Genomic DNA, 21,663 nt, shown 5'->3' on the forward strand with positions numbered 1-21,663 from the left:
GAATGGCCGATTCCAGACCTTGGGGGACCTGTGGAAGCAGTGGACTGAGTCTGGAGTAGAAACATCCAGAGCCACCGTGCACAGGCGTGTGCAGGAAATGGGCTACAGAGAAGCAGCACTGGACTGTTGCTCAGTGGTCCAAAGTACTTTTTTCGGATGAAAGCAAATTTTGCATGTCATTCGGAAATCAAGGTGCCAGAGTCTGGAGGAAGACTGGGGAGAAGGAAATGCCAAAATGCCTGAAGTCCAATGTCAAGTACCCACAGTCAGTGATGGTCTGGGGTGCCATGTCAGCTGCTGGTGTTGGTTCACTGTGTTTTATCAAAGGCAGGGTCAATGCAGCTAGCTATCAGGAGATTTTGGAGAACTTCATGCTTCCATATGCTGAAAAGCTTTATGGAGATGAAGATTTCATTTTTCAGCACGACCTGGCACCTGCTCACAGTGCCAAAACCACTGGTAAATGGTTTACTGACCATGGTATTACTGTGCTCAATTGGCCTGCCAACTCTCCTGACCTCAACCCCATAGAGAATCTGTGGGGTATTGTGAAGAGGAAGTTGAGAGACACCAGACCCAACACTGTGGATGAGCTTAAGGCCGCTATCGAAGCATCCTGGGCCTCCATAACACCTCAGCAGTGCCACAGGCTGATCGCCTCCATGCCACGTCGCATTGAAGCAGTCATTTCTGCCAAAGGATTCCCGACCAAGTATTGAGTGCATAACTGAACATAATTATTTGAAGGTTGACTTTTTTTGTATTAAAAACACTTTTTTTTATTGGTCAGATGAAATATGCTAATTTTTTGAGATAGGGATTTTTGGTTTTCCTTTACTTTTTTGCCAAAATCATCAATATTAAAACAATAAAAGGCTTGAACTACTTCAGTTGTGTGTAATGAATCTAAAATATATTAAAGTCTAATGTTTATGAGTACATTACAGAAAATAATGAACTTTATCACAATATGCTAATTTTTTGAGAAGGACCTGTAAATCTGACATTTGTCAAAGATGTAAGCAGGAAACACAATGAATCCTGAAAGCTCTAAATTTGACCGAAACTGAACCTTTATTTAAAAACAAACAAACAAACTCTTTTGGACTTCAAGCTAAGAACCGCTGCTGCGTGAGCGGCGTCCCACCTGAGCCGATCTTGATGAGGCCGTTGTGCTGTATGAAGATGGTGTCACACGTCAGGTTCCCATGGATGATGGGGGATTCACATGAATGCAGATAACTGAAGGGACAAGAAGGAAAAAGTTAAGAAGAAAGCCATACAAGAAAACAACATCACATGGAGAAACAAATCCTGTGTGATATTTGGTTCTCTGCTCCATCAAAAAAAACAAAAAAAACAACTAATTTTATTATAATTTATAACAGAGTAGATTTGACTAACTAGATATTCTTTTTTTTTTTTAAAGATTTTTTTGGGCTTTTTTCACTAGTGAAAATGAAGCACAGGAGTTAAGAGAGTAAAGGGTTAATAACGAACCTTAAAGCAGATAATATCTGCGTACACCACCGTTTCCATGCCTACCAGAAAGAGCATAAAGTTAAAAATAAATAAATAAATAAATAAATAACTCAAAAAATAAAAAAGACATGTAGATATCCAGACACCGCTATTCACCTTCACGAAGCAAAGCCATCATTTAAATTTCTGAAACATTCATTCATACCTTTTCATTCATAGTCTTGTGATTTTTCTTTGTCTTCTTCAGAAACTGCTTCAGACTCCCTGAGGACATGTACTCTGTTATAAAAATAACCTGATCCGGGGGGGGAGAGAAACCAACAACAAGATGTCACTTCAGGTTCAACTGCAACAAAATACAGCCACATGAATCTCTTAGAAAACATACAGAACATTTTCCACTCTACACACACACACCAGCCATAACATTAAAACCACTGACAGGTGAAGAAGTGAATCGCATTGATTCTCTCATTACAGTGGCATCTGTCAAGGGGTGGGATATATTCGGCAGCAAGAAAGAGAACGGTCAGTTCTTGAAGTTGAAGTGTTGGAAGCAGGAAAAATGGGCAAACGTAAGGAGCGACTTTGCCAAGGGCCAAATTGTGATGGTTAGATGATGGGGTCTGAGCATCTCCAAAATGCCACATCTTGTGGGGTGTTCCTGGTATGCAGTGGTTAGTACCGAACAAAAGTGGTCCAAGGATCTGAAGGACAACGGTGAACCAGCAACAGGGTCAATGATTGGCATGGGGCATGAAGGCTAGCCCACATGGTCCAGTCCCACAGAAGAGCTACTGTAGCACAAACTGCTGAAAAAAGTTAATGCTGGCTAAAACAGAAAGGTGTCAGAATTAACTTTTTGTGCTAAAGTAGCTCTTCTGTGGGATTGGACCATATGGGCGAGCCTTCATGCCCTACACCAATCAATGACCCTGCCGCCGGTTCACCAGTTGTCCTTCCTTGGACCACTTTTGTTCAGTACCAACCACTGCATACCAGGAACACCTCACAAGATGTGCCATTTTGAAGATGCTCAGACCCAGTCATCTAACCATCACAATTTGGCCCTTGGGGTCCGTCTCAGAAACTGCTCTCTCATTTGGGACAGTATGGTCAAAAAAATATATTTTCTAATTTTACTTTTTTTTTTTTTTGCATTTACCTAACACTCAATGTTTCTTGTCATGTTTAATAAGAATAAAGATAGCATCTTGCTTTATCTGGCCTCCACTGTGGAAATTTTTTTGATTACAATTCAAATGCTTTTGTAAAATTGATTTCCATATAAAATAACTCCATCATGAAGAATTAAAGCCCCTCCTTCACAGATGAGTGAAAATATTGAATAAATTTCCTCTTTTTGATTGCTTGGTTTAAAAATGCCAAGTTATGATGACTGAATTGATTATTCACTTAAATATGAATAATATGATACATTTTGGGTATTTGATATGGCGAAATAGGACACAATGGAAAAATCAAGGACACACCGGAAAGATGAGAATAACGGCGGTGGTAAAAGAGCAGTGACTGTACCGGCTGAAGGTCGCGCAGGTCTCTGCTGCGGCGTGCGAGCAATGAGACATCACTACCGCACAGGACGGAGCGTGAGGCGGGGGCGGGGCAAAATGACTTGATAGAATCTACGGCCAAAGTTTGATCTAAATTGACCATGGTTGCAAAATGTTGGCCAAAAATACGCAAACGCTACGAAATATGAAAGTAAGATGAAAAAGAAACATTCTATTGCCTTATACTGCAAGACTAAAACAAAATAAAACTGTCAAAACTCACCTTTTCAGTGATAACGTCCGAACAGATCACCCGCGTAACAGAGAGACCGCAAATGGAAGCACGATCAACTTCTAACTGTTGGAGTGGAAAATTCCATTCTACACATGCAAACTGTTAATGCGTGTCCTTCCCCGCACACAAATAACACGCTACGGTAAAAAAAATAGACCACGACTCATTTTATAGCTCAGAAATTCATACAAGACCAGCTACCATCGTAACATATTCTGTAAGAAACATATTCTATACCTAACGTTCAGCTTTCGTTTTAAAAAACAAAATTGCAGATTTATAGCTAAATTTTTATATGGCGTAGTGATTTTAAGTTCCTACTTTTGGTGAGGTCGTTACCTTGACCCTGAGGCTTTCCGTTTAGATCAAAACACACGATTGTATTGGTTTTGGGTCTGCGGAAAACGGAGTTACGACGGTGATCAAATATTTTGCATGATGTTTTATTACGGTTATGATTATTCTGTGAGCGCACCAATCCTTAGGTGGATAAAGTTACAACTTAAAATACAATTAGTGATAACTGTAGACTTTTCAGTGGACTACAACCTTTTTAAGGGAATGCGATGTAGTCGACCATTTATCATGTTCCAGATCAAGCCGCCATTTTTCAACAAATTTGCAGAATTTTTGCCAAATTCTGAATAGAGTATTCACATCAAAGATTTAGTTTTATCTGTATTATTTCTTTCATCATTTTATTTCAAATTAAAACCAATATCACCATTCAAAACCGTATAGTTTATTGATTGAGTATATTTAGTGGGCTACCCCCACAGTACCCAGTTTCTGAGACACACCCTTTGGCAAAGTCGCTCCTTACATTTGCCCATTTTTCCTGCTTCCAACACATCAACTTCAAGAACTGTTCTCTTTCTTGCTGCTGAATATATCCCTCCCTTTGGCAGGTGCCACTGTAATGAGATAATCAACGTAATTTACTTCTTCACCTGTCGGTGGGTTTAATGTTATGGCTGATTGGTGAATATGCATTTTATACCACAGCGCTGCTGAATTCTCAGATCCGACTGAAAGGTTTCTATAACAGCACCTTCACAGGTTTATATTAATGTACTTGTTCTTTTAAGTGCAACTATAAACGGATAAAAAAACATCCATTAATACACTTTTCACATGTAACCATTTTCAGACTGAGAATTAAAGCCCTTCAGGACACACTGTTAATGGAAAATAATCAACTTCAGGGTGATGAGTGTAACTCCATGTCGTCACAGCACCTTGCTGTTGATTACTGTTCTAGAACGATGTCAGTGACATCAATTTAATTAAAATGAAGGCTGAGAAAACACGCAATGTGTGAAGGTGAACATGTAAAGCATACAGTATGTTGGAAATAATAAATGCTAAATTTTACTCTCATAGGTGCCTGATTTGTCTCAAACATTTGCACACTTAGTATTTAAGCTAAAATGTTCTATTTATAAGCACTTCGAGCTAAAATTGGGCTCAGAACTCGGATCACACCTCCATACAAGTTAAAGCACATAAATAACTAATAACCTGTTTTTAAGCAAACCGAGGCAAATCCGGCTCTGTGTCACACGTCACGCTTGGCCAAAGCACTTACCCTGGCTCTGTTCTCCTTCACGTCAGCCCAGTACTTGTGAAACTTCACGATATTCAAATGCTCCAGCTGAATCAGGTTATCGAAAACCGCCTTCACTTTCTCCTGGAATAAAAGAAAGCTTTTCATGACTGAAAGAAAAGGATCTACATCTGGAATATTATAAAAGGTTTCCTTTGGTTTCCTGAAAAATACAGCTTTACAAAGGACAAGCAAAAGTAGAAATGCGGCTGATGTATTTGATTTGACTGTAAAATTAGGGCTTACAACCCTTTAAGGAGGAGACACAAATTAAGAGGGGGGAAAAAAAAAATTTCAAGGACCTTATATTTATGTTCAGCATTTAATTAAAGCCCCACTTAAAATATAAAACAGACGATGCAGTGTGTTGAGAAATAACAAGCAGAGGGGGGGAAAAAAGGCAATAAAAGTTCTCTGACTTTGCCTTGTTTCCCTGCAGATCCATCCCTTGTTAGTACATGACCTAGTAGTCACGGTGTATCTGTTCCTGAAGGTTAAACCTAGAGGCAAAACCAAAATGTTGGTGCAGTTTGCGTGCTCTCATTGTGTCACAAAAAAAAAAAAGGAACTTCAGAGAGGCGTGCACGAACAGGAACACAGTCATACTGTCAAGGTTGCATGTGTGCATAACCGAGGGCAAAGAGGGGGAAAAACAAAACAAACATCTTTTTCACATTCCAGCCAGATTTACTCACAATGCTTATCGCTTATCAGGCAGCGGTACAGCATTTCTCACATTCCAGTTCAACATCTAATCCATAACCGAGTCACTTTACTGTGTTTAACTGAAACGAAGGATGCAGGATGTGCTTCTGCTAACAGGAGAGGAGAGGAGTGTGTGCACAGAACGTGCACAGATGGCTGAACAAATTAAGTGAATTTAATTGGAGGTTTATTAAAGGGAGTAAACTGTACCGAAAACAAAACGATCTGCTCAGAGAAACGGCTGTCATTTAGGACGGGTCCAGAGGGAATGGGAAGGAACGTTTTTGGGGAGTTGAAAAAAAACAAACAAAAAAAACCCCAAACTCATATAATAAACAGATGAGAATGCATTTTAATATGTATTTTGGGATGTAGAAGCACTGAGAGAGACAGGAAAAGGCTGAATAAGCTGGTGAAAAGGGCCAGCTCTGTCCTGGACTGCACTCTGAATTCCAGTGAGGTGGTGAGAGAGAGGAGGGCATTAGCTTAGCTAACGTCAATCATGGGCAACACCTCTCACCCCGACTGTTGGCGCTCTGAGCAGCAGACTGCTGCACCCACGGTGCAAGAAGGAACGCTACTGCAGGTCGTTCATCCCAACTGTTGCTAGACTTTTCAGTGACAGTCTGGCGTAACGTAGCACTGTTTCTCAGTGTCACCATCACCTTTTGTCACTTTGTTCGCATCTCATCGCCATCATCGACTTATGCTGTGCAACCATGCTGCTATTTGGTACAATATCCTTTTCGTTTACAAGTACAATATTTTCATTTGCAGGTATTTTTCTTGTTCATGTCTCACTCTCATAATTGTTCTGTACCGTTGTGTTCATACCCTGTGCTTTTTTTGGTCATTCGTTGGTTACTTTACACACATCTGGTTACCTCACCTGGGACAGAGTCCACCAGGGGGCGAGGTATTGTTTTCAGTGGGGTTTGTTTATTTCTTTGTTAAATGATATTAAGGGAAAACAGCTGGACTAATCTTCATGAAACCTTCAGGATAGATGGGCATTAGTCTCAAATAGAACCTCCAATATTTTGAGGGTCACCCGGTCAAGGTCACCAAAAAGGTCAAAATCGTTTTTTTGGTGATATCTTCCTTCATATTCATTCAGATGTGTTCTGATTGGCTGGGAGCAGTATGGTGTGTTCTGATTGGCTGAGAGCAGTACAGTGTGTTCCGATTGGCTGAGAGCAGTATGGTGTGTTCCGATTGGCTGAGAGCCAATACAGCACAGTGTGCGAATGAGAATCATGTTTATTGGCCAAGTACGTTCACACACAAGGTCAAAATTGTTTTTTCGTGGGGGCGTCGTGGCTCAGGTGGATAGGGCGCCATACCATGGGTTCGGGGACCCAGGTTCAATTCCGGCCCGAGGTCATTTCCTGATCCCTCCCCGTCTCTCTCTCCCGCTCATTTCCTGTCTCTACACTGTCCTATCCAATAGAGGTGCAAAAAGCCCCAAAAAAAAAATTTTCGCGATGTCTTCCTTCATATTCATTCAGATGTGTTCTGATTGGCTGGGAGAAGTATGGTGTCTTCTGATTGGCTGAGAGCAGTACGGTGTGTTCCGACTGGCTGAGAGCGAGCAGTATGGTGTGTTCTGATTGGCTGAGAGCAGTACGGTGTGTTCCGATTGGCTGAGAGCAGTATGGTGTGTTCCGATTGGCTGAGAGCCAATACAGCACAGTCTGCGAATGAGAATCATGTTTATTGGCCAAGTACGTTCACACACAAGGTCAAAATTGTTTTTTCGCGATGTCTTTCCTTCATATTCATTCAGATGTGTTCTGATTGGCTGAGAGCAGTATGGTGTGTTCCGACTGGCTGAGAGCCAATACGGCACAGTATGTGAATGAGAATCATAATCATGTTTATTGGCCAAGTACGTTCACACAAGGTCAAAATCGTTTTTTCGTGATATCTTCCTTCATATTCATTCAGATGTGTTCTGATTGGCTGGGAGCAGTATGGTGTCTTCTGATTGGCTGAGAGCAGTATGGCGTGTGAATGAGAATCAGAACCATGTTTATTGGCCAAGTATGATCACACGCAAGGTCAAAATCGTTTTTTCGTGATATCTTCCTTCATATTCATTCAGATGTGTTCTGATTGGCTGGGAGCAGTATGGTGTCTTCTGATTGGCTGAGAGCAGTATGGTGTGTGAATGAGAATCAGACAGAACCATGTTTATTGGCCAAGTATGTTCACACGCAAGGTCAATCGTTTTTTCGCGATATCTTCCTTCATATTCATCATAAGTGCTACCGGGCGGGGTTTGTTTTGCCTGGCAACACTTGTTAATTATGTTATGCTGTGCAATAACATTCACTAGCTAGTGCAATATTTCTATTTCAGTTGTCAGTATTTTATTAGAGCAATATTGCTTCTTCAGGTAAAGTACTACTCTTACTTAAATTCCGTTCTTATCGTGCACATTACATACATGGCCCGTGTTTTTACTTTATTACTATTTTTTAATACTTTTGTTGCACTCCATTTTTTTTTTGGTTGCTGTTTATTCCTGACTCTTTCTCTCTGTGAGCTGCTGGAACATGTAAATTTCCCCATCGAGGGATGAATAAAGTTCGTCTTATCTCTTGAAAAAGTCAATGGCGCAGTAAGGGTCTGATCATGAAACCGTTACAAGGCAAACAGCCTACAGTTAATGATGTACTAAATAAGCAATATTTTTAATTCCTTAGTCAACGTTATGTAGAAATGATGAAAAAAAATATCACTTTAAGCCATTGTCTTATAACAAGTGTATTACTTAACCAGTAAAGAAACCTGCTTGTTTGGATGCATGCATGTCTTGTCAGTCATTTTATAGACATGCCCCCCCACACCCTTCACCTTTTCATCAAATCATCACGAGGAACAAGTTACATTACAGGCATTTGGCAGATGCTCTTATCCAGAGTGACGTACAACATACCCTGGGGAGCAGCTGGGGGTTTGGTGCCTTGCTCAAGGGCACTTCTGTCATTTCTTCTGGTCCAGGGACTCAAACCAGAGATCTTTTGGTTCCAAAGCTGCGTCTCTCACCATTAGGCCATGGAGTCCCCCGTTACATGTTTATAAAGTTGTAACTTGGCTTTCAAGCAGTTAAATGTCCGAGTGCACCCGAAAGTGACATCATGGCAGTTCTTGTTCATGTAACTCGAGCTGCACCACTGTAAATTTTGGAGTCGGAGCTTTGTGTGCATGGGTGGAAACCTGGGAGGGCTCAATGAGTTTTAAAAAAAAAATCTTTTACAACTCCACCCATTTAACATTGAGAGATCCTTTTTTCCCCCTCTACAAATCTTTCCAAACACACCTTTAGGAGTAAATACTCTTATATTCACACACCCTGTATTTGAGTTCTGTAATTAATCTTATTTTTCTCTCTCACACACGTGTGCTTTCCTGAAGATTTAGTCATACCTCCTGCAGTTTGAAGTTCTTCCTTTCGGAGAACATGACCTCATTCCACACCACCTCCACACCCTCCTCTGTGTCCATGGCCAGGTAGGCGTTGTCAATGCCTGGAACATTTCGTTGGTTGACCTGTGGGAAAAAAAAAAAATATCCTGTTTATCCACTGTTAGAAAATATTCTATTGTTACACTATTTATTAGGCTACAAATTATTTAAAAATAAAATAAATAAGCAGTCACGCTGCAGTACCTCCTCTCTGCGTTTCTGCCAGCGTCCACACGGGCTCTCTTCCAGGATCTCCGACTCGTCCTCGCTCTCTTCTTCTTCATCTTCGGTCGCTGTTGTAGGTGCTGGTGGAGGCTGCGTTACCGTGGACACCGGGGGAGACACCGACGAGACGCCTTGACCGGCGGCCGCAGTGGCGACCGCCTCGGACTTCGTCTCCATGGTGGAGGTCGGAGCAGGAGCTTGTTTTGCTTCTCCTTCAGACATCACTGACGGATAAGCAGCAGCTCTGTGCACGAGCTCGGCTTGAAAAACGAGGTCGAGATTGCTCGCACCACGAGGGTGGGAGACAAATAACTGCAGAGCAAAAGGAATCAGAGACAAATGTGTCAGACTGTATAAAAGCACGTCATGGAATGCAATTAAATGAACACGCCTGCAGTTTTTCAATTTAATCTCTATCAATCAGTAGAGATTCAAAACAACTGAGTTTAATGATACGAGAGCGGAAAACCTGTTTATATCCTAAAAACATTGTAGGAGGCTTTTATAACTCTCTCAGTCAAGAGTATTTGTAAAGAGCTCTAAAACTGTATAATTCATCATCTTTGACGACAATCAGTGGTCATTATAACATTAGCATTTCTGTAACAACTCATTCATTAATTTATATGTTGTGGTGGCTGTTTGTATTATTAAAGCCTAATGAACTAAGAAAAACCTATAAATATTGCTGTGGTTGAGTTTTCAATAGGGAAGGAAAGAAGAAAGACGACGTCGATCAGTGTCAACACACTGAGTTAAAGAATTTCCTTTCAGCTTTCCACAACAGGAGAGTTTTAATATTATTTGCAACTCTAAATGGATAAGAAAAATGAAGTTGTTTAATCTCTGAAATTATAATGATTCGTTCCTCTCTCGTTCAGCGGATCAGTGTTCGATTCACTGAATCGTTCTGGTTACGATGGAGATTCACCCCATCTTGTTCAGTGAATTATTTCAAATGTAACAGATTCACTCCTCACTTATTCAATGAATCAGTGAATCATTTTGGTTGGAACAGATCCACTCCTCTCTTGTATAAGGAATCAATGAATCATTTCAGTTGGAAGAGATTCGCTCCTCTCTTGTATAAGGAATCAATGAATCATTTCAGTTGGAAGAGATTCGCTCCTCTCTTGTTGAATGAATCAGTGAATCATTTCAGATGTAGCAGATTTGTCCCTCTCTTGTTTATTGATTCAGTGAAACATTTTTGTTGTAACAGATTTGCTCCTCTCTCGTTCAATGAATCAGTCAGACCCTCCAGGATTTCGCGATGTTGCGATTTGCAACTTCAACGCAAATTCAACCAATCCCCACGAATTCAGGGTGGTGTTGCAATTATATCCAATCAGCACAACTTTCCCGCAAATTTGACCAATCGTTGGCGTCGTCTTGAGGTGACGTCGACAAACTACCTTCCGCCTTACTTCCAGTGTTGCCAGGTTGGGCGGTTTCCCGCCCAGTTGGGGGGTTTCAAGTGCATTTTGGGGGGTTTTGAACATACTTTGGGCTGTTACTGAAAGTGTGTTATGTTTACAGTGAAGGACTGTGTGCACTTTACATTATTTTTTTATTTAATACAAGAAATTGATGGATGCCAACATTTTTACCAAAATAGTATTTTATTTCCCATTGTTTAGGCAGCTTCAGCATGTGAGATTCTGTTCAAATTGTTTTTTTTCTTCTATGAAGCCTGAGCCATTTATTTTATTAGTTTATAATTATTGTTTAATTTAGTCTTCAGGAGAGACTGCCTGCACACAGTACTAGTATTAATAGTTTTTTTTCTTACATGAAAGCTGAGGCAATTATATTTTAAGGTAACTTCATGTTGTGAGGTTCTATGCACTTTAACCTTTGAACCAACAGGTGCATTTGGATAAGTAAAGCCTATTTTTCTGCATTTTTGTAGTCCTGGTAATCTTTTATATTGGTAAAGTTGTTTATAGGACCATTTCTCAGTGTCTGTGTTTTTTAATCAATAGTTTTTCAGTAATAACTTAATATTTAACATATCACTCAATTTTAATCACAAAAAGAGAAAATCGCAATAATTTCTCGCAACTTTCACTTCCTCCCGCAATGTAATCACAACAAAAACCTAAAAAACCCCGCAACATCAGACATTTTAGCCCGCAACAATCACAAAAAGGCCCGCGAAATCCTGGGGGGACTGATCAGTGAATCATTTCAGATGTAACATTCACTCCTCTCCTGATCAATCAGTGACTCATTTGAGATGTAACATCTGCCCATCTCTTGTTCAATGAATCATTTCAGATGCAACAGATTCGTTCCTCTCTTGTTCAACAAATCAGTGAAACATTTCAGCTGTAACAGATTCATTCCTCTCTTGTTCAATGAATCAGTGAATCATTTTAAACTGTAACAGATTTGCTCATCTCTTGTTCAACAAATCAGTGAATCATTTCAGCTGTAACAGATTCACTGCACTCTTATGAAATGAAAGTGAATCATTTTAAATTGTAACAGATTAATTCCTCTCTTGTTCAATGAATCATTTCAGTTGTAACAAATCCATTCCTCTCTTGTTGAATGAACCAGTGAATAATTTCCAATGTAGCAGATTTGTCCCTCTCTTGTTTATTGATTCAGTGAAACATTTTTGTTGCAACAGATTTGCTCCTTTCTTGTTCAATGAATCAGTGAATCATTTCAGATGTAACAGATTTGCTCCTCTCTTATTCAGCGGATCAGCTTTTAATTCACTGAATCTTTTTGGTTACGACTGAGCATCTTCTTGTTCACGTTCAATGTCTGAGTCAGTGACTTAAAGGAGTCAGTGATCTGAACCGGGGATTTTCAGTGCCGGTAACAGGACCTTTTGTTGGGCTGGGTGTGGGGAAAAAAAAGTTTTCTAAACATAAACTTGCAAGCACGTTATAAAATAATGACTATTGTCCGTTTTTATATGGTTCAGGAGGTGGTGTGATCGGCCTGGACAAACTGTACACTGAACAAAACAAATGTGTAAAAGGATCGTTCAACTCAACAGACTCGAACATCAACGAGGTCACTTTCACATCGTCGTGTCCTTGAGGTCAATAAAGTGGTCTTAAAACGTGGACTGTAAGGTTTAGAGCACCATTTGGCACAATCAAAGTGAATCATCTCCTTAAGCTCAACACTTATTTTTCAGGTGTAGAAGAGTACTTTCAGCACTAAGTACGTCAGAACGAGCCGATGGTATGAACGCTGAATCACAGAAAGGATGAGATTCTTCTGCGTGCGTGTGTCTCAGCAAATCGAATCGCTGTTTATCTTCCTGAGAAACGCAGAAGGTTTAAACTCATGGCTGCACAAGTTGAGCTGTTTCACCCATCGAACTCGTTCCTCCTGCCTGCGTGAACTGTTCCAGTCCTGTGGAGCCGTTCCACTTCATATCTTTGTGCTCTCCCTGCTCTAACACACCTCGCTGACGCTGCAGCTCATGACCAGTGTGATGATTACATGATGACCTCATTTCAGCGTGTTAAAGGTGCTACTAACTCGACTGGGCAACTTTTCAAACCTCTTTTACACTTCAAAAATGAGCCTAATGACAAATCTAGGTTTATAATAATAATAATAATAATAATAATAATAAAAGTGCTTGCTCCAATATCGCTGTTGATCGTTTCTATAGTAACAGCTTGCACACACTGGGATTTGTACACTGAACAACAATAATAAGATTTATTTTAAAAATAAATGTCCCTCCCTCCTCTCCGGGCTCAAGAAGACAACAAAAGGGCAATAATATAACAACAACCAATCAGAATTCAGATACATTCTGTTGCCAAGTAAAAATTGTAACCTTTCAACGTGTCAAAAAAGTTCTAGAGCCCTCGTCGTGTTTTATCGTTAGATCAATCAGCTTAAACTAGCATTCCAAAACTAGTTAAAGATCCCACAGAAGAGAGCCGACTCCCCCTGCCAGCCTCATGGAACGCAGTGTTTAAGGCTCCGTATGTGTTTTACTTCCATTTATGAGGGGGAAAAGAACATACACCATCCCGACAGTCAATGATTTATTCGCTTGTAAAACATATTTGCAAATTGGTAGAATGAGTTAATCATCACATGCAAGATTTGCAATTAATCAAATGAATTGCATATTATTAGTATCATCATTATTCATGAATTACTACAGTTCTGAACTTCAAATTTTAAAAGTCTGGACTTTGGAGACTTTTGGTGGAACATAACGGGGCAAAATATTGTGACCCTCTAATGCTGACCTGAAGTTGGCACCACTGGGGGTTGGCATTGGGTTTATGTCCCCACCAATGTTAATAGACCCCTTTCACTGACGTCACCCGAAACCGGAAGTAAACAGACCCTGCGCCATTTTGGAAGACCAACAAACTCGTGATAACGGCAGCGGTATGTGAACCCACGAAAATAAAGTGGAGTGGCAAACGACTTAAACAAACAAATCTGAGCTGTTTTATTTATGATTTATTGGCCCAACAGTAGACTTGAAAGAAACCTGTGTGAGACTTGGCAAAAAACTGTGGATATAATGGATAAGTCTGTGCATGATCTGCGGACACTTTGAGGTAAGCAAACGCAAGAAATTCAGATTTAAAACATGCTAAATTGGCCCCAAGTTGATAACTGTATGAGGAGCAAGCCTCCCAGACTTCTACAATTTAATAATAATAACTATGTATAGGTTATTCTTAATAACAGCTGTAATATCACGAACCAAGCCACTAACAACATAATTGTAAGCCTGTAGCCCTTTGTAGGCTTTCAAGTCATCAGCAGTGTAGGCACTGGGTGTAAACAACAAATAGTTTACAATGTATGGGTAGCAAACAGATGGCAGAATTGGTGTCCGGTCCTCCTTATGTATCTCATCTCATCTCATTATCTCTAGCCGCTTTATCCTTCTACAGGGTCGCAGGCGAGCTGGAGCCTATCCCAGCTGACTACGGGCGAAAGGCGGGGTACACCCTGGACAAGTCGCCAGGTCATCACAGGGCTGACACATAGACACAGACAACCATTCACACTCACATTCACACCTACGCTCAATTTAGAGTCACCAGTTAACCTAACCTGCATGTCTTTGGACTGTGGGGGAAACCGGAGCACCCGGAGGAAACCCACGCGGACACGGGGAGAACATGCAAACTCCACACAGAAAGGCCCTCGCCGGCCCTGGGGCTCGAACCCAGGACCTTCTTGCTGTGAGGCGACAGCGCTAACCACTACACCACCGTGCCGCCCCTTATGTATCTGACACGGAGAAATAATATAAATCGTGCTGCCTACCAGATTACAGTCGTCTGTTTTATTGCATCAGTACTAGTATCACTTACTATACTCATCAGTCATAGATTAGTCCAGTACAACATGACCAGCTTGCTTTTTTTCCATTTGACTGTCGCAAGTTTTTTCAGGCTGGTACAGTCAAAAATTGAAAAAAGTTTTGGCCTACTAAACTAGTCGTCGATTCTACTAGTGTATTAATTGGAGTCGACATGAAAACGTTAGGTAAAAACTTTAAACCAGTACAATCTCTTCTTCAAAGTTTCACCAAATGGTTTTATTTATGCAATTTAAAGCTCATAATACTGTATAACTTTGGTCGAGTAAAAGCACGGAGCAAAAACATGGCTGAATCCTGAATGACTCCTATTTGTTTAAATAGGGGACTACATAGGCGGCAGAATGTAGTTTCTTTTTCCCTGCCATGGAAGCGCACTTGTATACTGAGGAGGAAAGCAATTTGCATTACAGCCGTGAGGCGGCTCGGCTCGGTTTTCCCTTTAGGGCACTCTCGTTTTCTGTTAGAATTTGGTAAAGAAAAAAAAAATATTATTTACCAGCTTACCGGGTCCATTAACATAAATCTGACAGCTGACAAGGTCGGGATATAAACGAACTTTTGCGTTAAACTGTGTGCTTGGATTCACATAATTTTTTCTGAGTCTTATCATATGGGTCAAACCCATCAATCACAGCCAGTTTCTCCACATACCGTGCCCTTTCTGCAGCTGGTAATGTACTCACATAACCCGAATTATCATCCATCATGTCACTTTACTCTCGCTCGTACTTTGTTTTATATTGTGAGTGCATGTACTTGGTCTTCCAATATGGCGCCTAACAAAATCTCGTGGCGCGGTGACGTCATGTGAAAGGGGTCTATACCAAACCTACGCCCTTGCCTACATGTTCTCATTCTAATTGTTGTTACTTTTATCCAAATGACAGCTGGCAATACGTTGTTATTTTGCACTTTTTGTTTATCTGGGTACTAACCTTTGAGAAACTGGACTGGCAGAATGTTGCCTATGAAGAAAAGAATGTCTTTTTATTACCCTGTGCCAAGTTAATATTTACTTAAGTGCAATTTTTAAGAGCCATAGGTTGTATTTTATTTATTGTTTTTGTTGTGAGTGGTTTTGTTTTATTTCTTTAGGTTATTTATTTATATATTTTTTACGGTCCACTGTTGAATTGAATAAGTTGACTTAATTAAAAAGTTTACTGTTCTTTGAAAGGGTGTATTTGCATGATCATTATTATTTTACTAGTGGCATAAAATTGTCTTGAAAAGACATCAACAATATCGTTTATCGCAATAATTTCTGAGACAATATCTCGCCCAACAAAATTCATCATCGTGGCAGGCCTAGTCTCAGGTCCAACAAGTGCAGTTTGATAAGGAAATGAGCTGTAGGTATTACTGAGCATCTTGCAGAACCAGCCACAGTTCTTCTGGACACTTTGTCACACTCGCTTCTTCATTTTACACCAAAAAATTCCAGTAGCCTGCATTATGTTTTCTTTGTAAATCTGAATTATGGAATATGCCGCTCAGATACAAGCTTTATTTTCTGTAACATTTAATTTTGTGCTGGAAAAAAACAATGAACGTATTGGAACTCTAAAATGTTTTGACTCGATAATGTAGAAATCATAAAATAGAAACCTGTAACAAAGTTTGTATGGGGCAGGCGGGCAGCGAACAGCCTGGATAGCAACTGAAACCATCCACAAATACGGCTTATATAGAAGACTCTGCGTCATGCTGGTTTAGAGAAATAATCAGCGACAGGATGACGTGCTAAACCAAAGTTGGAAATTGTTTCCACCGGGAAGTCCATTTTATTCCCCCATGTTGTTATTCCTATAATAACGTGTCCTAAAATGTTTTATTCCTCTTGTATCAAAGCAATTTTCCAATGATTGCAAAGTTCAAATTTATTAATGAACAAAATGACTACTTCATCCTCACAAGTGATCAGTTACAGTACACGGCTCGAAATTCGTGGTGGTCTGGTTGCCCGAGGCGACTTAATTTGTCATTTGGCGGGTAATTCCTGTCACTAGTCAACCCGGCTGACTAGTTGAAAATAAAAAATATATATGAAGCGAAGATTCAGACACACCGTCAATTAAAGCCGCCACATATTAAGCGCGTGCCGTGTCTGTGTTCATTGATGCGTTTATCGGCAGGACGGAAAATACCAAAGAATTCCGAATCATATCATGTACGAGTCAGGCTGTCGTTTTTTTCACTACTGCGCATGCATATAACGCATCTCGTTGAATATCGCGGTAATCACATTATCAAATTCAATAGATGTGGCCACATTATCGCCCATTTAAACAAGTGGTTTTGTTGTTGTTTACATCTACATCTGCCAAAGCTACGTTGCGATGTGGAATTGTCTGAAAGGTATACAGAAACCGCCAGAGACGGGGACAAAGCGACCTCGGTCTGAAGAGGAGAAAAAGGCCGCCGATAAAGCGTACGAGAAGGAGAAACGACAAAGGACTTATAAGCAAACGTGGGAGCAGGGTAGACCTTGGCTGCGATACGATTTTTATGGAATAATTAATTTTTTTCAAGTTAATTCCTAGTCAATATGAAGCTCCGAATGCTTTCTCTCTCAAAAATGGTTAAATACAGAAAGCATGTTGGACATATTTTGGATGCTATAGTCATGATAGTAAGTATATTTGTTTTCAATACTCATATGCCAAGTTTTCCAATATATTATTATTTGTTGATATTATATTATGGTGCTCTGTGTTGTTCTCATTTATGTATTTAACAACAGTATCAAAATACTCGGGTCTTGAAATAAATGCACATTAGTCATGAACAATGGTAACTACTCTCTTTTGCGTTATTTTTGACAGAAGTAAAATTCATACATGAACAAATTTTGGCTAGTTGATTTTCTGTTTGGCGAGTTACTTTGGATGGTAACTAGTCCGGCTGGCTGGTGAAAAAATATATGAATTTCTAGACCTGCAGTATTTTCTTTTTGTTGTATACGTCAGAGAATCATTCAAATTAGATCATGAATATGCAAATAAGGATAATGAGGATTGTGACGTCACTGGAAGCCTTTTCCAGGGATTAGATGTTGAAAAGAGTTGTAGGAAAACTTAAAAAGGAATCTAGACCAGGGATTTGAATCTAGGTTTTGGAAGACATGATGATGATGATTAATAAAAACGCGCATATATAAAAAAAAAATCAGACTCTGAAGCAGGTACAATAGTATTGGATGTGTTTAAAATAAAAGACTTTACTCACTTTGCTCAGTCGGAGATGTGCAGTGTCGCCAGCTTCACAGCCAAATCAGTGTCCAAATGTTATCCTCAATAAAAACAAAAAAGCAACATAAAATGGACGAGTCTTTGTGGAAAAGCAGAATGTTTGGTGTCTGTGCAGAGCTGAAGGGGCGTGTTGGAGAAGGCTAGTTATGCTAGCAACACTGACTCTGTTCCTCAGCTCAACAAAAATTCAGAAAACTGAACTCTGAAAATCTTCTTACTCAAAATATACACGATAATTAGTTAAACTAGTCACCACAAGTGGAGCTTTCTTCAAACCTAAGCTGCAGCTAGCTAAAAATGCTAATGGGCTAAGTTAATGCTAACCGTAATGCTAGCTATTTATACCGACAGCTTTGTTTGTTTGTTAGTTTTCACCACAAGACTGACAATTCGACAAGATGTACAGCGTCTTAAAAAACTATCAAACTATCGACGATACGCCTCTTATTTTAAATAGTCGAGATAAACATTTCGCAGAACGCTACATATAAATGGCGACAGTCATACAAGCGACACCTTCCGCCGTACTGCTGTGTCCGTGTGTGCATCGCCCCGCCGCTGTTTTCCCACTCGCATTCCGTACCAACCCGCCCCCCCGAGTTCTCTGCTATGATTGGTTATTGAGTTGAAATTATGAATGAGCAGCCAATCCTAGAGTAGAAGAAGAACACGATTTGGTAGAACTAACCAATCATAACAAAGAAGGAGGGATTTCATTCGAATATAGGTAGGGGATAAAATAAGCAATTGGTGTGATGGAGACGTTGTTTTTCTTCTTCGTGGGTTAGGGATTCAGGGTTTGTGTACACAGCGCCATCTTGTGGTCGTATACAATCAGATGTATTAGAAAAAATAAATGCATAAAAAAAATACTGATTATTTTCTCATTTTCACTTGCATGTTATAACCTCGCATGTTAAGTACACCAAACAACATTAAATGTATCTTTTTAAAATGTTTAAAAAGATAAATAAATAAATAATGCTTTATTAAATTAAGCTTAAAAAAATGTAAATTAAATTTAAAAAATACTTTTTGCATTTTGTATAGAATTCAAAATAGTTTTAATAAGTTTCCTTTTTTACAACTGTATCTGTTTTCATAGAAAGTAATTCTTTTGTTAAAAAAAGAGCATGCCCCTGTGGTTTAGAATTAGCTTCAGAATACTTATTGGCGGCGGCACGGTGGTGTAGTGGTTAGCGCTGTCGCCTCACAGCAAGAAGGTCCTGGGTTCGAGCCCCGGGGCCGGCAAGGGCCCTTCTGTGTGGAGTTTGCATGTTCTCCCCGTGTCTGCGTGGGTTTCCTCCGGGTGCTCCGGTTTCCCCCACAGTCCAAAGACATGCAGGTTAGGTTAACTGGTGACTCTAAATTGACCGTAGGTGTGAATGTGTGTGTGAATGGTTGTCTGTGTCTATGTGTCAGCCCTGTGATGACCTGGTGACTTGTCCAGGGCGTACCCCGCCTTTCGCCCGTAGTCAGCTGGGATAGGCTCCAGCTTGCCTGCGACCCTGTAGAACAGGATAAAGCGGCTAATGAGAATATAATGATCCTGATACTTCAGACAGCCTGTGTACTAATGCATCTCAAAATATTGGAATATCATGAAAAATTTAAATTATTTTTATAATTTAATTCAAAAAGGTAAACTTTCATGTATTCTACATTCATTACACATGAAGTGAAATATTTAAAGTCTTTTTTTTGTTTTAATTTTGCTAATTACAGCTTATATAAAAACTGTTTACAACACTGTTTACACTTTATACATCTTTTATCTTTAATAGACTTCACTGCTACACTGTTTATACTGTCATATCTGCCATATTTATACTCACACTGTAAATTCTGCTCCTCATACTGCCATATTTATTTATATTTATACTGATAATTCTGTTTATATCGTGCTATATTGCCCTACTATACTGTCAGACTGCTGTTCCCGTTTACATTGTTCATTCTGTTTATATCATCATTCGTCACATTTAAATTTATATGGTTAATTCTGTTCACACTGCCACATTTGCCATATTTATACTTTCTGGATTGCCACTGTCTTTTCTTAGATAGCTTTAGCTTGTGTGTGTATATATACCTTTTTTTTTTAAAGTTTATATCTTTTACCTATATTTTATATTTCATGTTTATTACTGTTTGCACCGTGGATAAGAGGGAAACACAATTTCAATTCTCTGTATGTCCTGCACATATGGCATTATTGATAATAAAGTTGACTTGAATTTGAACTTATAGCTTATGAAAATCAGAAATCCAGTGTCTCAAAATATTAGAATATTTCATTTTGAATTTGAGTAAAATAGTATAAATACTGTGTAACTCTCGGTCTAGTTCAGTACACGCAACCACAACCATGGGGAAGACTGCTGACTTGACAGTTGTTCAGAAGACGATCATCGACACCCTCCACAAGGAGGGTAAGGGTAAGCCACAGAAGGTCATTGCTGAGAAGGCTAGCTGGAAAAGATGCACAAGCAACAGGGATGACCGTAGCCTTGAGAGGATCATCAAGAAAAGTTGATTCAAGAACTTGGAAGAGCTTCACAAGGAGTGGACTAAGGCTGGAGTCAGTGCATCAAGAGCCACCATGCACAGATGTCTTCAGGAAAAGGGCTACAACTGTCACATTCCTAATATCAAGCCCTCCTGAACCAGAGACAACATCAGAAGCGTCTTACCTGGGCTAAGGAGAGAAAGAATTTGACTGTTGCTCAGTGGTCCAATGTCCTCTTTTCAGATGAAAGTAAATTTTGCATTTCATTTGGAAATCAAGGTCTTAGAGTCTGGAGGAAGAGTGGAGAGGCACAGAATCCAAAGTGTTTGAACTCCAGCGTGAAGTTTCTACAGTCTGTGATAATTCAGGGTGCGATGTCATCTGCTGGTGTTGGTCCACTGTGTTTTATCAAGTCCAATATCAACACGGTGTCTACCAGGAGATTTTAGAGCACTTCATGTTTCCATCTGCTGACAAGCTTTATGGAGATGCTGATTTCCTTTTCCAGCAGGACTTAACACCTGCTCACAGTGCCAAAACTACTACCAAAAGGTTTGCTGACCATTATATTACTCTGTGATATCTATTACATGATATTACAGCCCGCCTGACCTGAACCCCAGAGAGAATCAAGAGGAAGATGAGAAACACCCGGCCCAAAAATACAGATGAGCTGAAGGCCGTTATCAAAGCAACCTGGGCTTTGATAACACCTCAGCAGTGCCACAGGCTGATTGGCTCCATGCCACGCCACATTGATGTAGTAATTCATAGTAAAAGAGCCCCAACCAAATACTGAGTGTATAAATGAACAGACTTTTCAGAATTTTGACATTTTCTGTATTGTAAATCCTTTTTTGATTGATCTTAGGAAATATTCTAATAATTTGAGATCCTGGATTTCTGATTTTCATGAGCTATAAGCCATAATTATCAAAATTAAAACAAAAAAAGGCTTGAAATGTTTCACTTTACATCTAATGAATATAGAATATATGAAAGTTGACCTTTTTGAATTCAATTACAAAAAAAGAACTTTTTCTTGATAGAACGGTATTTTGAGATCCATGAGAATATCAAGGGTGCCAATAATTCTGAACAAGATGGCTTTTAAATTATTTGTTTCCATTTTACTGGCAAAGAGACCCTGATCCTAAATCTATTAATAGACCAGGCTACGAGCAAGGCCTTATGTGTGTGTGTGTGTGTGTGTGTGTGTGTGTGTGTGTGTGTGTGTGTGTGTGTGTGTGTGTGTGCTTGACTT

The 21,663-nt window shown here is 39.7% G+C and overlaps 1 protein-coding gene across 1 annotated transcript in view; it reads right to left on the minus strand.

Annotated features, from left to right (window-relative positions):
- The window catches only part of nrbp1 (nuclear receptor binding protein 1), a 48,849-nt gene extending 30,419 nt beyond the window's left edge, over positions 1 to 18,430 (minus strand). Inside the window, exons 1-7 of the mRNA XM_060916358.1 lie at positions 17,868 to 18,430; positions 9,278 to 9,610; positions 9,035 to 9,157; positions 4,880 to 4,981; positions 1,688 to 1,777; positions 1,501 to 1,541; positions 1,148 to 1,242 (exon numbers count right to left, since the gene is read on the minus strand). Coding sequence (XP_060772341.1) covers positions 1,148 to 1,242; positions 1,501 to 1,541; positions 1,688 to 1,777; positions 4,880 to 4,981; positions 9,035 to 9,157; positions 9,278 to 9,520 — 694 coding nt within the window. The 5' untranslated portion in view covers positions 9,521 to 9,610; positions 17,868 to 18,430. The remainder of the gene's footprint in view (positions 1 to 1,147; positions 1,243 to 1,500; positions 1,542 to 1,687; positions 1,778 to 4,879; positions 4,982 to 9,034; positions 9,158 to 9,277; positions 9,611 to 17,867) is intronic.
- Positions 18,431 to 21,663: the final 3,233 nt, after the last annotated feature.

Source organism: Neoarius graeffei, chromosome 3 (assembly GCF_027579695.1).
Source record: "Neoarius graeffei isolate fNeoGra1 chromosome 3, fNeoGra1.pri, whole genome shotgun sequence".
NCBI lineage: Eukaryota > Metazoa > Chordata > Actinopteri > Siluriformes > Ariidae > Neoarius > Neoarius graeffei.